Raw genomic sequence first — 10,927 nt, 5'->3', positions numbered from 1 at the left:
ATAAAATTAAATTTTTGTTGGAGCGTATTATAAATAAAATACAATTTAGGTTATATCAAAGAAATGAGAGTATACATTAAATATTAGAATGGAGATTTGATTTCCAGGAGACTGTACTGCAACAATAGAAGTTTGAGGATTTACAATTTCTTATTCAAATAGAATTCTTTAATGAGCGTTTTCAATTATTTAGCTTCGCATTCACGCTCAGCCAACTGACTTTGTCAATTCTTGTTCTTCCATGAGAATTTGTTCCATTTCCAAATTCTTCTTTTGACAATAACGAGTGGCCGCATTCTTATTCAGTTCCTTCTTCCTGCTCTTGCGATCCTCAACACCGCGGCCATAGAGGCGAGTTCTTTTTTTGGCCGGTAATGGTGACGATGTATCGGCTGACAGTTGTTGCAGTGGCGAACAACTGCCTGAATATGGTAGACATTCGTCGTCGGTGTAGTCTAAGTGGAGCTGAAATTGATGATTGTGTTTCGCCATCCTCAAAATATTTGTCGGCAGCCGATTTCATAATGTCATCAATTGGTTGTGTATTGAATTCAATGTCATCCTCAGAGCTTGCATCTGTTGTTGCAGTTCCTTGGTGATTGGGCGAACTGTTATTCCAGTTAGCAAATGCAAATTGTTGTGTTTGCGGAACTGGTGAAGTTAGTTCGGAACCACTCAAATGATTTTGCTGTAAAACATCATATATGCCTATTGGTATTTGATTGACTGTTGTCACCGCATCCAAATTGGTTGACGATGACGATGTTGGTATTGGCGACGAAGCAGCTGTTTGAGGCGGTGAACTTAGTGGCGTTAATTATGTTAAAACCGAAGCGTTGTGATTGGCAGAACTGAAGTGATGTACTTCGGTTGGAGTTTGTACCTTTATACCTGAGTGTACCTGAGTGGGATTGACGACAGGGCTTTCGATTGAATTATCCCATAAAGAAGTTGGCGAAGAAAAGTTTTCTTCTTTTAAACCGTAAAACTCCATTATTAAATCTTCATCATCTGACAATGCTTCGACCAAGTCGACATCATGATGTTTTAATTCAAAGTCAATTTGATAGGGAAATATCATCATGTCGTTTTCAAAATGTTCATCAGGGGCGAGCCAATTCTCACTAAGATCTTCACATACGGGAAGTAGCTCGTCATTGGGAGGCGAAATTGGTTCCATTTTGCCTTCCCAATACAGATCCTGGGGCAATGCTAATGATTCCATGGTTGTCATATTGTTCATGTCCGTTATGAAGTTGTAATTTAATTTATAGGATGTTTCAGATATTGATGTTAATGTAAATACAAGGTTTCTTGTCCTAATAAGACGCTTTCCGAAGCTTTGGGAGCCATGGCGGCCGCTTTTGTTATAATAATTTTCGTAGAATGTTTTAAATTTTTGGGGTACTGGTGCCTTTTTTGTTTGCTTTATGGCAAAATCCGACTATATATCAATTTTCACCGAAATATAATCGCAAAAAACACGGGAAAATATTCAATATTTGCACGTTTCGTTGGGGAAAATAATCTAAACACCACGGTAAATCAAATGATATCAAAATTAAACAAGACATTGAGGAAAATTATTTGTTTTTGGTCCATCATTTTTATTTTTTTTTAATTTTATACGAGAAATTTCAGAAAAAAACATGTTGGCGTTATTTTTCTATGTTACCCGAAATTCCCCGAAAATTTTGAATATCTTAGCTTAAATGCAAAAAGGCGTAACTAACAACAAATTGAAAATTGACTTTTTGAATGAATATTGTGAATGTCAATAAACTACGTGTGTTGACAAAGTTTTACACGTCTGCGGTCAAAAAAGGAGCTTCTATTAACAAAAAACAAAAAGACGTAACTACAAGTGGGTTTATTTGATTAATGCAAAAAGGCGTAACTAACAAAAAATTAAAATTTTTACTTAATTGTTATGACTGCCATTAAACTAAATAACTAAAGTTGTTAAAAAACTATAGTCTATTATTCGTCATATGCAATATCACCCTGCCGGGCATACTTGTTCATTTCACATGACATGTTTATAGTTTTTATTTAAAATAGTTTTTTGCTTCTCCTACACAATTATGCTTTTGTTAGTTACGCCTTTTTGCATTTTAGCTAGCGATATATAAAAATAAGCACTTCTTATAAAAATAATCGCCTTGCGGAATATAGCAAGACCCTTCCAATAAGTCATGGGGTTTTATAAATAGGAATAAATCTATATTTTGAAATATACAATTTAAATTGTGCCTAAATCCCGTAATCTTCAAAATCATTTGATACGCATGCGGTTTCCAAGAAGTACTGAAGTTTGTCTTCCAATCCATGGATATTTTGCGAAATTTAATTTAATTTGGCTAAGAGGTAATACACATTGCATTGATGTACTTAAAAACACGTTAAAATTGAATAATTTCCAAACAGTCTATACGCCTTTAACACGCATCCCAAAAAAATACATCGATGCGGTCCATTAAGAACCACATATGTCCCAGCTTACATCTCTCTGTCGACTGAAATTTTTCAAGTTCTGTTTTTGCAAATGTTGATCCACAGAAAATGCAACTAAATCCGCGATATTTACAAAATATTTTTTTATCACCGCTATCAGCCGGTTGAATGCAGATCCTATATATATTTTCTAGTGCCGGACGTTAACGTCTCTATCGGATTTTCGTCAGTACAAGCACGTTTGATCTTATATATGTAATTTCGAACAATATTGAAGGATTATTTTTAAAGTCAAACTCAAAATCATTTTATGGAAATAATATAGCACTATCTGTATATGTCCGAATGTGCCCCACTTTAAAATGCCAAATGTATCCCGAAGGTGCTTTTTATAGATTTTTATACCCTCCACCATAGTATGGAGTATCGAAATAATCATTTCCGACCCTATAAAGTATACATATTCATGATCAGCGTAAAATTCTAAGACGATCTAAGCTTGTTGGTCTGTCCGTCCGTCTGTTGTAATCACTCTAGCGTCTAAACGTGTTGAGATAGATCGCCAAAATTTGGTACAGAGTCGTCTTTTGTTCGAAGATGGGATATATCGGTCCCCGTTTAAGCATAGCTCACATATTGGTACATTGGGTTGTTATTGGGTACTTAATTCGTGTACAAAAAATTATACATAAAGGTCCACTTTTTATGGTGGCCCCCATATAACGGTACCTTCTAAATTTCAGTATTTTGGGGGTATTGATCGTAGTTTTCAACCGAATTGGCTGTAATATAGTACTTTGCGTTCTTATTGGGTAGCAAATATATCCACTAGAAATTATAAATATAGCTCCATTTTTCGGGCAGCCTCCATATAAGGATACCACATAATTTTCGGTATTTTGGGGTTCTTGAGCCCGTTTTTCAACGGAATTCGCTAAAATTTGGTACATTGGGTTACATTGGGTACAGAATATCACCACTAAAAATTATAAATATCGGTCCGCTTTTTCTGGTATCCCCCAAATTTTGTACTTTGAGTTCTTATTGGGTAGAAAATCTCTCCACTAAAAATTATAAATATAGTTCCATTTTTTCGGGTAGCCCCCAATGAAGGGTACCCCAATTTTCGGTATATTCAGGTTCTTCAGCGCGTTTTTCAACCGAATTCGCTGTAATTCGGTATTTTGTAGTCGTATATGGTAACAAATCTCCCTACCAAAAAATATTAACATTCTCCTCCTTTTTGAGGTAGTCCCCATATAACCCCCTTTTTATACCCTCCATAGTATGGAAGGTATATTATATATATATATTAAATAGTTGTCTGATTTTTGGCGTTTGGGGTTTATCCCCATGTAGTAGCATTCCACCATAGTAGTGTATATATTCTGTATTCGAAATATAGAATTCTAAGACAATTTAGCCATCTGTTTTAATCATTCTACCTTTGGGGAATATCGAGGTAAAAAACTAGAACGGCCAGATTCGAGAATGAAATATAATATATCGGCCCCCAGTTAGGACTACCATCCATACCTATTATCGATGTTTTTATATTTAGCGTGAATGAAGGTATTGTGATGCCAACATGTGTGCATAAATTAGAACTGTATCAGTCCTCAATTATGCATAGAACCTCAAATAATTACAACTCCAACTGTACGGTATTTCCTACACGACGTAAATGAAATGTTTTTTCTGCAATGAAAATTTTCATATTGAACCAGCAGCTTCCACCTCACCGTTGGTGATGGCCTCATATCGACAAAATCGGTCCACATTTTAGGGTTTTGGGATTTTAGTACAAATCTCCATTAAAAATTGCCGAAATTTGTATTTGGTATACATTATGGTTTACAACAACAATGGTTGGTATAGGTATACTTGTTGGTATGTTCCACATATTTTCATTTCATGTAACTATATTTATACCTATGGTGAAGGGTATCCAAAGTTCGTCCCGGCCGAACTTAACGCCTTTTTCACTTGTTTCTTTTTTTCTATCAATCTTTTAAAATCCTAATATTTATAACTATATTTATGCGAATATACATGATAATTTTGAAAATATACATGGTAATTTTGAAAAGTTTTATACACGAAATTCTTACGACATGCAATGGAAATATTACCAAAACATCTGTAAAAATACAAAAAAACGTGCACCTAAATTAGTTTATTAACTAGAGATTTCCAACTTTGCGACAGTTATTTATTCTGATATTCGATACATATGGATCAAAGCTAGTGATGTACAATGAGAGCTTCATATCGAAAACGCGATTGCCGAATTTGCCCCGATGCAAATTCGGAACGTAAAAAAGCCAAATGACATATAAAAATTTCACCGGAAAATTGGATTTTTGAAATTTGCTCTCCTAAAATTCCTACCTTCGAAAGAGTATAACTCTGAAGCTATATATGTATAGCTTTGGCACTAAAAAAATATGAAAAAACATGGGTTGCCTCACCCAGTTTTTACCAGTAGTTATACCCTTCACCACACTGTGGTACAGGGTATTATGTCTTTGTGCATATGTTTGTAACAGGCAAAAATAATCGAGATAGACCCATGGTTCCTTTTGAGAATATGCATAGAATCACTTTCTAAGTCGATTTATGCATGTCCGTCCGTCTGTCTGTCCATGTTAAATTGTAAACAAAGTACAGGTCGCATTTATGATGCGAATTGGAAGAAATTTGGCATAGGTAACTTATTCGGCCCAAGGACGAACCCTATTGAAATTGGGAAAAATCGGTTCAGATTTAAATATAGATCCCATATATATTTAACCGATTTAATGTAAACGGTCCCTATATATCTTTCGATTTGCACGAAATTTGGTACAGCCTAATTATTTAGGTCTAGAATGATGTCTGCCAAGTTTCGTGAAAATCGGTCCAGATTTAGATATAGCTCCCATATATCGTTTCGTCCGATTTCATGTAAATGGTGCACCAAAGTCCCTATATATCTTTCGATTTGCACGAAATTTGGCAAATCGTACTGAATTAAGCCTAGAGTGATGTCTGTCAAGTTTTGAGAAAATCGGTCCAGATTTAGATATAGCTCCCATATATAGTTTCGTCCGATTTAATGTAAATGGTGCCCCAAAGCCCATATATATCTTTCGATTGGCATGAAATGTGGCATATCGTACTGAATTAAGCCTAGAGTGATGTCTGCCAAGTTTTGAGAAAATCGGTCCAGATTTAGATATAGCTCCCATATATAGTTTCGTCCGATTTAATGTAAATGGTGCCCCAAAGCCCATATATATCTTTCGATTGGCATGAAATGTGGCATATCGTACTGAATTAAGCCTAGAGTGATGTCTGCCAAGTTTCGAGAAAATCGGTCTGGATTTAGATATAGCTCCCATATATAGTTCCGTCCGATTTAATGTAAATGGTGCCCCAAAGTCCCTATATATCTTTCGATGTGCACCAAATTTGGCATAACGTACTAAATTGAGCCTATATATCTTTCGATTTGCACGAAATTTGGCATAATGTACTGAATTGAGCCTAGAGTGATGTCTGCCTTGTATCGTGTAGATCGGTCCAGATTTGGATATAGCTCGCTTTTATTATAGATTTATTTTAAGTAATTGACGCACCAAGGAACCACTATGCTGATTGGAACAAAACGTTCTGAAATTAGTATAACCTAACCTGTGACAAGTTTGTTTGAAATCGCTTAATATTTGGATAGAGCTTCCATGTTAGTCAGATTGACATCAAATTGTGCACAACTTACAAAATTGAGCATAGAACTACGTAGTTGCGTTTTCTAGAAGTACAGAAATAGCCCAACGGATGACCTCTTTATATTTGTTTGAAGTCGATTTACATATTTTATGGATAGATCTATGTAGATTTACATTTAGATAAATATCACATATTTTATTTCATCCAATTTCATGTTAATAGTCCAGTTTAATATACCCATAGTGGTGAAGGGTATCATATAGTCGGCCCCGTCCGACTTTACTACTTTCCTTACTGGTTTTACTTTTAAGAATACAGAACCACCTAAATAAACTTTGGAGGTCAACATTAAAGGTAAATGCAGATAAATTTTCGAAAAATGATACATTTTGTATGTTTTTTTTTTACTTTGACACTAAAAAAAATATGAAAAAAACCTGGGTTGCCTCACCCTGTTTTTACCACTTTTTATACCCTTCACCACACTCTGGTACAGGGTATTATGTCTTTGTGCATATGTTTGTAACAGGCAAAAATAATCGGGATAGACCCATGGTTCCTTTTGAGAATATGCATAGAATCACTTTCTGAGTCGATTTATGCATGTCCGTCAGTCCGTCCGTCTGTCCATGTATTTTTGTTAATAAAGTACAGGCCGCATTTATGATCCGATTTGGATGAAATTTGGCACATGTCACTTAATTGGCCCAAGGACGAACCCTATTGAAATTGGAGAAAATCGGTCCACGTTTAGGCATAGCTCCCATATAAGGGTACCCCCAATTTTCGGTATTATGGGGGTATTGATCGCATTTTTCGACCGAATTCGCTGAAATTTAGTACTTTGTGTTCTTATTGGGTAACAAATCTCCCTACCAAAAATTATAAATAAAGGTCCATTTTTTCGGATAGCCCCCATATAAGGGTACACCCAAATTTTCGGTATTTTGAGGTTCTTGAGCGCGTTGTTTAACTGAATTCGCTGAAATTTGGTACTTTGAGTTCTTATTGGGTAGCAAATCTCCCTACCAAAAATTATAAATAAAGGTCAATTTTTTCGGATAGCCCCCATATAAGATTATCCCTAATTTTCGGTATTTTGGGGATTTTGATCGCATTTTGCGACCGAATTCGCTGAAATTTGGTACTTTGTGTTCTTATTGGGTGGCAAATCTCCCTACCAAACATTATAAATAAGGGTACCCCCAATTTTCGGTATTTTCGGGTTCTTGGGCTCGTTTTACAACTGAATTCTTTGAAATGTTGTACATTGGGTTCTTATTGGGTACCAAATGACTCCACTAAAAATTATAAATATAGGTCCAGTTTTTCTGGTAGTCCCCATATAACGGTACCCCCAAAATTTTGGTATTTTGGGGGTACTGATCGTATTTTTCGACCAAATTGACTGTAATTTAGTACGTCGAGTTCTTATTAGGTAGTACATCTCTTCACTATGAATTAAAAAAATATTGGTCAATTTTTTCTGGTAGCCCCCAGGTTTTGAGGTTCTTGAACCAAATTCTTTTTTCTGGTACAGGGTATTATGTTTTTGTGCATATGTTTGTAAGAGGCAAAAGGAAACGAGACAGACACATGGTTCCGTTTGAGAATATGCATAGAATCACTTTTTGAGTCGATTTAAGCACGAAATTTGGCACAGCGTAACAAATTAGGTCTTGAATGATGTGTGTTAAGTTTCCTGAATCCTGAAGATCTGACCAAATGAACAATTTAGTATCGGTTGCAGAATGACCTGTTTATGGTTCCAATTTCATTTTACTGGTCCTTTAAAAATGCGAAGTCTGTTAGGATTCATCTGTTGAATATGCTCAAAGTGGTGAAGGGTATCATATAGTCGGTCCCGTCCGACTTTACTACTTTCCTTACTGGTTACATTTAAGAATACAGCATCCACGTAAATAAACTTTGGAGGTCAACATAATGATAAGTAAGCAACGACAGAACAATGAATCCTAAACTAGTCAATTTTTATCATGAACATTAATAATACCGGAGTTATATTATAAAAAAATGACAATATTTGTCATATACAGTATAGAATTTCATTAAGAACTACATTATAGGAAGACATAAAAATGTAAAGTCATTTAACCAGTTTCATCTCTTTTTAATATATTCAAATTATTTCTCATTTAATGTTTTTCCAAAGCAAGTTTTGTTGGAAGATGCGTCTAATACATTCAAACTACCGAATGGGGGTTTGCTATGCCTAAACGTGGACCGATATAATAAATCAAACAAACATTTTCATAGTAGACCCGAAAAACTCCACATTCAAATTCCGCATTAATTTCATTTTTACACAAAACCAAATAACGTTTCATAGTAAATTTTTTCTCCATCGAGTTGAGCTTAATGATAGAAGATTTGCACAGAAAAGGAAAGTCAGAGTGAACCTACACACCAACCAGTTTGCGACTCGTTTCGTCATATTGAAAAATGTGCTTTTACATTTGTTGATAATTTCTATTAATATCGAAGTTAGTGCGAAATTGTATCTGAGAAGTAAATTTAAATTTATCAAAGTTCGCATTTGTCTTCACTCCAAAAGCAGTTCTTTATCAAAGCAGATTTTTGTTGTAGCGATGGATATTTTTCTCACACGGCTACAATTGCTTTCATGTTGTACGCATGTTTTTGTGTAACCCTCAGAATCTAGAACCTGTCTAGAATATGTTTGGAATCCTAGCCGAGCTCAGCTTGGATAATCCTTATTTGAGTGTTGCCTCAAATCCTTATTTGAGTCGAGAATAGAGTTTATTTGATTCGTATTTTTTTGAAATTTAAAAAAGAATATTCAGACTTTTCCGAATGATATCCAGAGAACTACAGTTGTCCTGACGATAATAAAAAAGGAAAAAGAATAGTCTAACTAACGAACAACGCTTGCAAACCATTGCATTTAAATGATTTGATGACGAATTCATTTGCTCGAAAAATTGGGTCGTCCTCAAAGGATACGTAAGCGAACGATGGACATTTTTATATCTTAATATATTTAATAATAGAAAATTGGAAAATTGTAACGGCCGTTAAAGGGGGACAAAGATTTATAATTGTTGGTATCAATGTAATAAAAAAACTAGATATTGAATTACTGTCAATTCAGTTGGCAGTTGTTCAAACCCTCAGAATACCTTTAATTTACATGGTATTTTTAACATAAATAAACAGTCACTTACATATACGTACCAAAAATCGTTTTTAATCTTATTGGGAGGCCGAATAAAAACATTGCTTCCACTTCTTCCGGGTATATTCTTTGGATTAGTTTTGTTTGACATTTCTATAAAAATAGTCATCATCAGGTTTTTTTCTCCCATTTTAAATTTGTCTTCTGTCATTGAAAACTATAAAAATATTTTATTCCCTTTTTATATAAAATATTCACGTCTCACTCATTTTTTGTTGAGCAATAAAAATCCAAGCTTATGATGTAAATGCATCCTGACTAACATTAAAGCACTGCTAACATTTATTCCATCAGCTTTAATGTACTTCGTGTTATTTCAGCTTACACAAACTCTGGCACAGTTTCAGATTTCGTTTGACATGCACTTTATGCTGGAGATTACCATCGCCATCATCCCCATGCTTGCTCCCTACCCGCCCTGTCATTATATACATGAATGACACTTACCTGAATTTGTCCAATGATTTTTAGAAAATGTAAAATCAAGTGGAAACTGCCGGTGCTCTGGTTGTTGTTGCTGTTTGCCACTGTTTGTCGTACTGGTGTAACTGCCGGCCGTGCTATGAGTTCTTGTGCTTCTCATAAAACTTTTGAACGAAGGCAATGCACTGGAACTGAGTCCCATGGCAGTTGGGCTAGTCTGACGAGCACTAGTAAATTTGGAATGCATACCATTGCCGCTGGACCGATGCTGGGTGGTGTGTTGCAATAAATGGACAGTGGGCGTTGTTATTGTTGGGCCGAGGGGGTGTATGCTACTACTAATGCTGTTGAGATTGCTCATAATTCTGGACGTCTTCGTGTTATGAAAACCGGATGAAGTTGTTGATATTAGTGTAGGATATGCTGCCGCTGTTTGAGATGATGCTGATGCTGACAATGACGGCGAAAAGGCTGACGGCTGTAATGAAGTGGCCAAGGATGTGGAGAATGATGGTAATGAAGACATTTGTGTACCACCCGTTCCTTCAAATGACGATGATGATGACGAAGACGCGGACGAGGCAAACGTTGTACGTGTCGTATCGAAAGCATTGAATTGGAAACTCTCGACAAATGCCACAGTTGCTCCACCAACTGCTGTTGTCTGGCTTTGTGGTAGGGCCACTGCTACAGCCGTAACTCTTTTTGTTAGTTTATCTGGCCGTTCAAAGTAAACCCAAATCGTGGCATTCCAATGAATGGAATGAAGGGGAAAACATGAAAAGAAAAGAAGAAAGAGAAAAAACATGTAATGCAATTAGAGAATAAAATTCAGCTTAATAAATGTGGAGCAATAATTTTAAGTATGACGACCAATGGATTGAAGGGTGCGTTCTTTAGGAGTGATATAATTTCAAGTTTTATGTTATTATACTTGATATTTAAGTTGGACTTAGTGTGATCACTTATATTATTGTGGTTTTAATATAAATTCTATGGAGAGATGCCGTTGTATTACAAGGAATTTGAAGGTCTATGTCCTTAGAAGTAATTTGGCGTTCAGGGTTTGCATAGGGCAAAAAAATATATTTACAGAAAATATTTAATATAGGTTTGTGGTTT

General features: G+C 35.4%; 2 protein-coding genes across 2 annotated transcripts; both read right to left on the bottom strand.

Annotated features, from left to right (window-relative positions):
- Window positions 1-207: 207 nt before the first annotated feature.
- LOC133326629 (uncharacterized) lies at window positions 208-1,234 on the bottom strand. Its single transcript, XM_061535259.1, has 3 exons — window positions 892-1,234; window positions 512-786; window positions 208-465 (listed from the first exon to the last, which is right to left on the bottom strand). The coding sequence occupies exons 1-3, from the start codon at window positions 1,232-1,234 to the stop codon at window positions 208-210; spliced, it is 876 nt and encodes a 291-aa protein (XP_061391243.1).
- A 59-nt stretch (window positions 1,235-1,293) lies between these two features.
- On the bottom strand, window positions 1,294-10,522 carry LOC133326630 (uncharacterized; the record flags this gene model as incomplete). The annotated part of the gene is made up of 2 exons (XM_061535260.1): window positions 1,294-1,361; window positions 9,830-10,522. Coding segments are annotated over 2 exons (761 nt in total), but the record flags the coding sequence as incomplete, so codon positions are not given.
- Between the last annotated feature and the right edge of the window lie 405 nt (window positions 10,523-10,927).

The sequence above is a fragment of the Musca vetustissima genome, unplaced genomic scaffold (assembly GCF_032173495.1).
Source record: "Musca vetustissima isolate MV318-11 ecotype Yass unplaced genomic scaffold, APGP_CSIRO_Mvet_v1 utg742514, whole genome shotgun sequence".
Classification (NCBI taxonomy): domain Eukaryota; kingdom Metazoa; phylum Arthropoda; class Insecta; order Diptera; family Muscidae; genus Musca; species Musca vetustissima.
The sequence above is the reverse complement of the archived record's forward strand: the minus strand, read 5'-3'. Positions and strand labels throughout refer to the sequence as shown.

What these genes read in the sequence shown, in the direction of transcription:
- LOC133326629 (XM_061535259.1), bottom strand. Translation starts at nt 1,234, where the DNA reads ATGACAACCATGGAATCATTAGCATTGCCCCAGGATCTGTATTGGGAA. An exon ending in TCCCACTCAGGTACACTCAG is followed by an intron (nt 787 to 891) that starts GTATAAAGGTAC and finishes CGCCTCAAACAG; the next exon opens with CTGCTTCGTCGCCAATACCA. An exon ending in ATGACATTATGAAATCGGCT is followed by an intron (nt 466 to 511) that starts GCCGACAAATAT and finishes CATCAATTTCAG; the next exon opens with CTCCACTTAGACTACACCGA.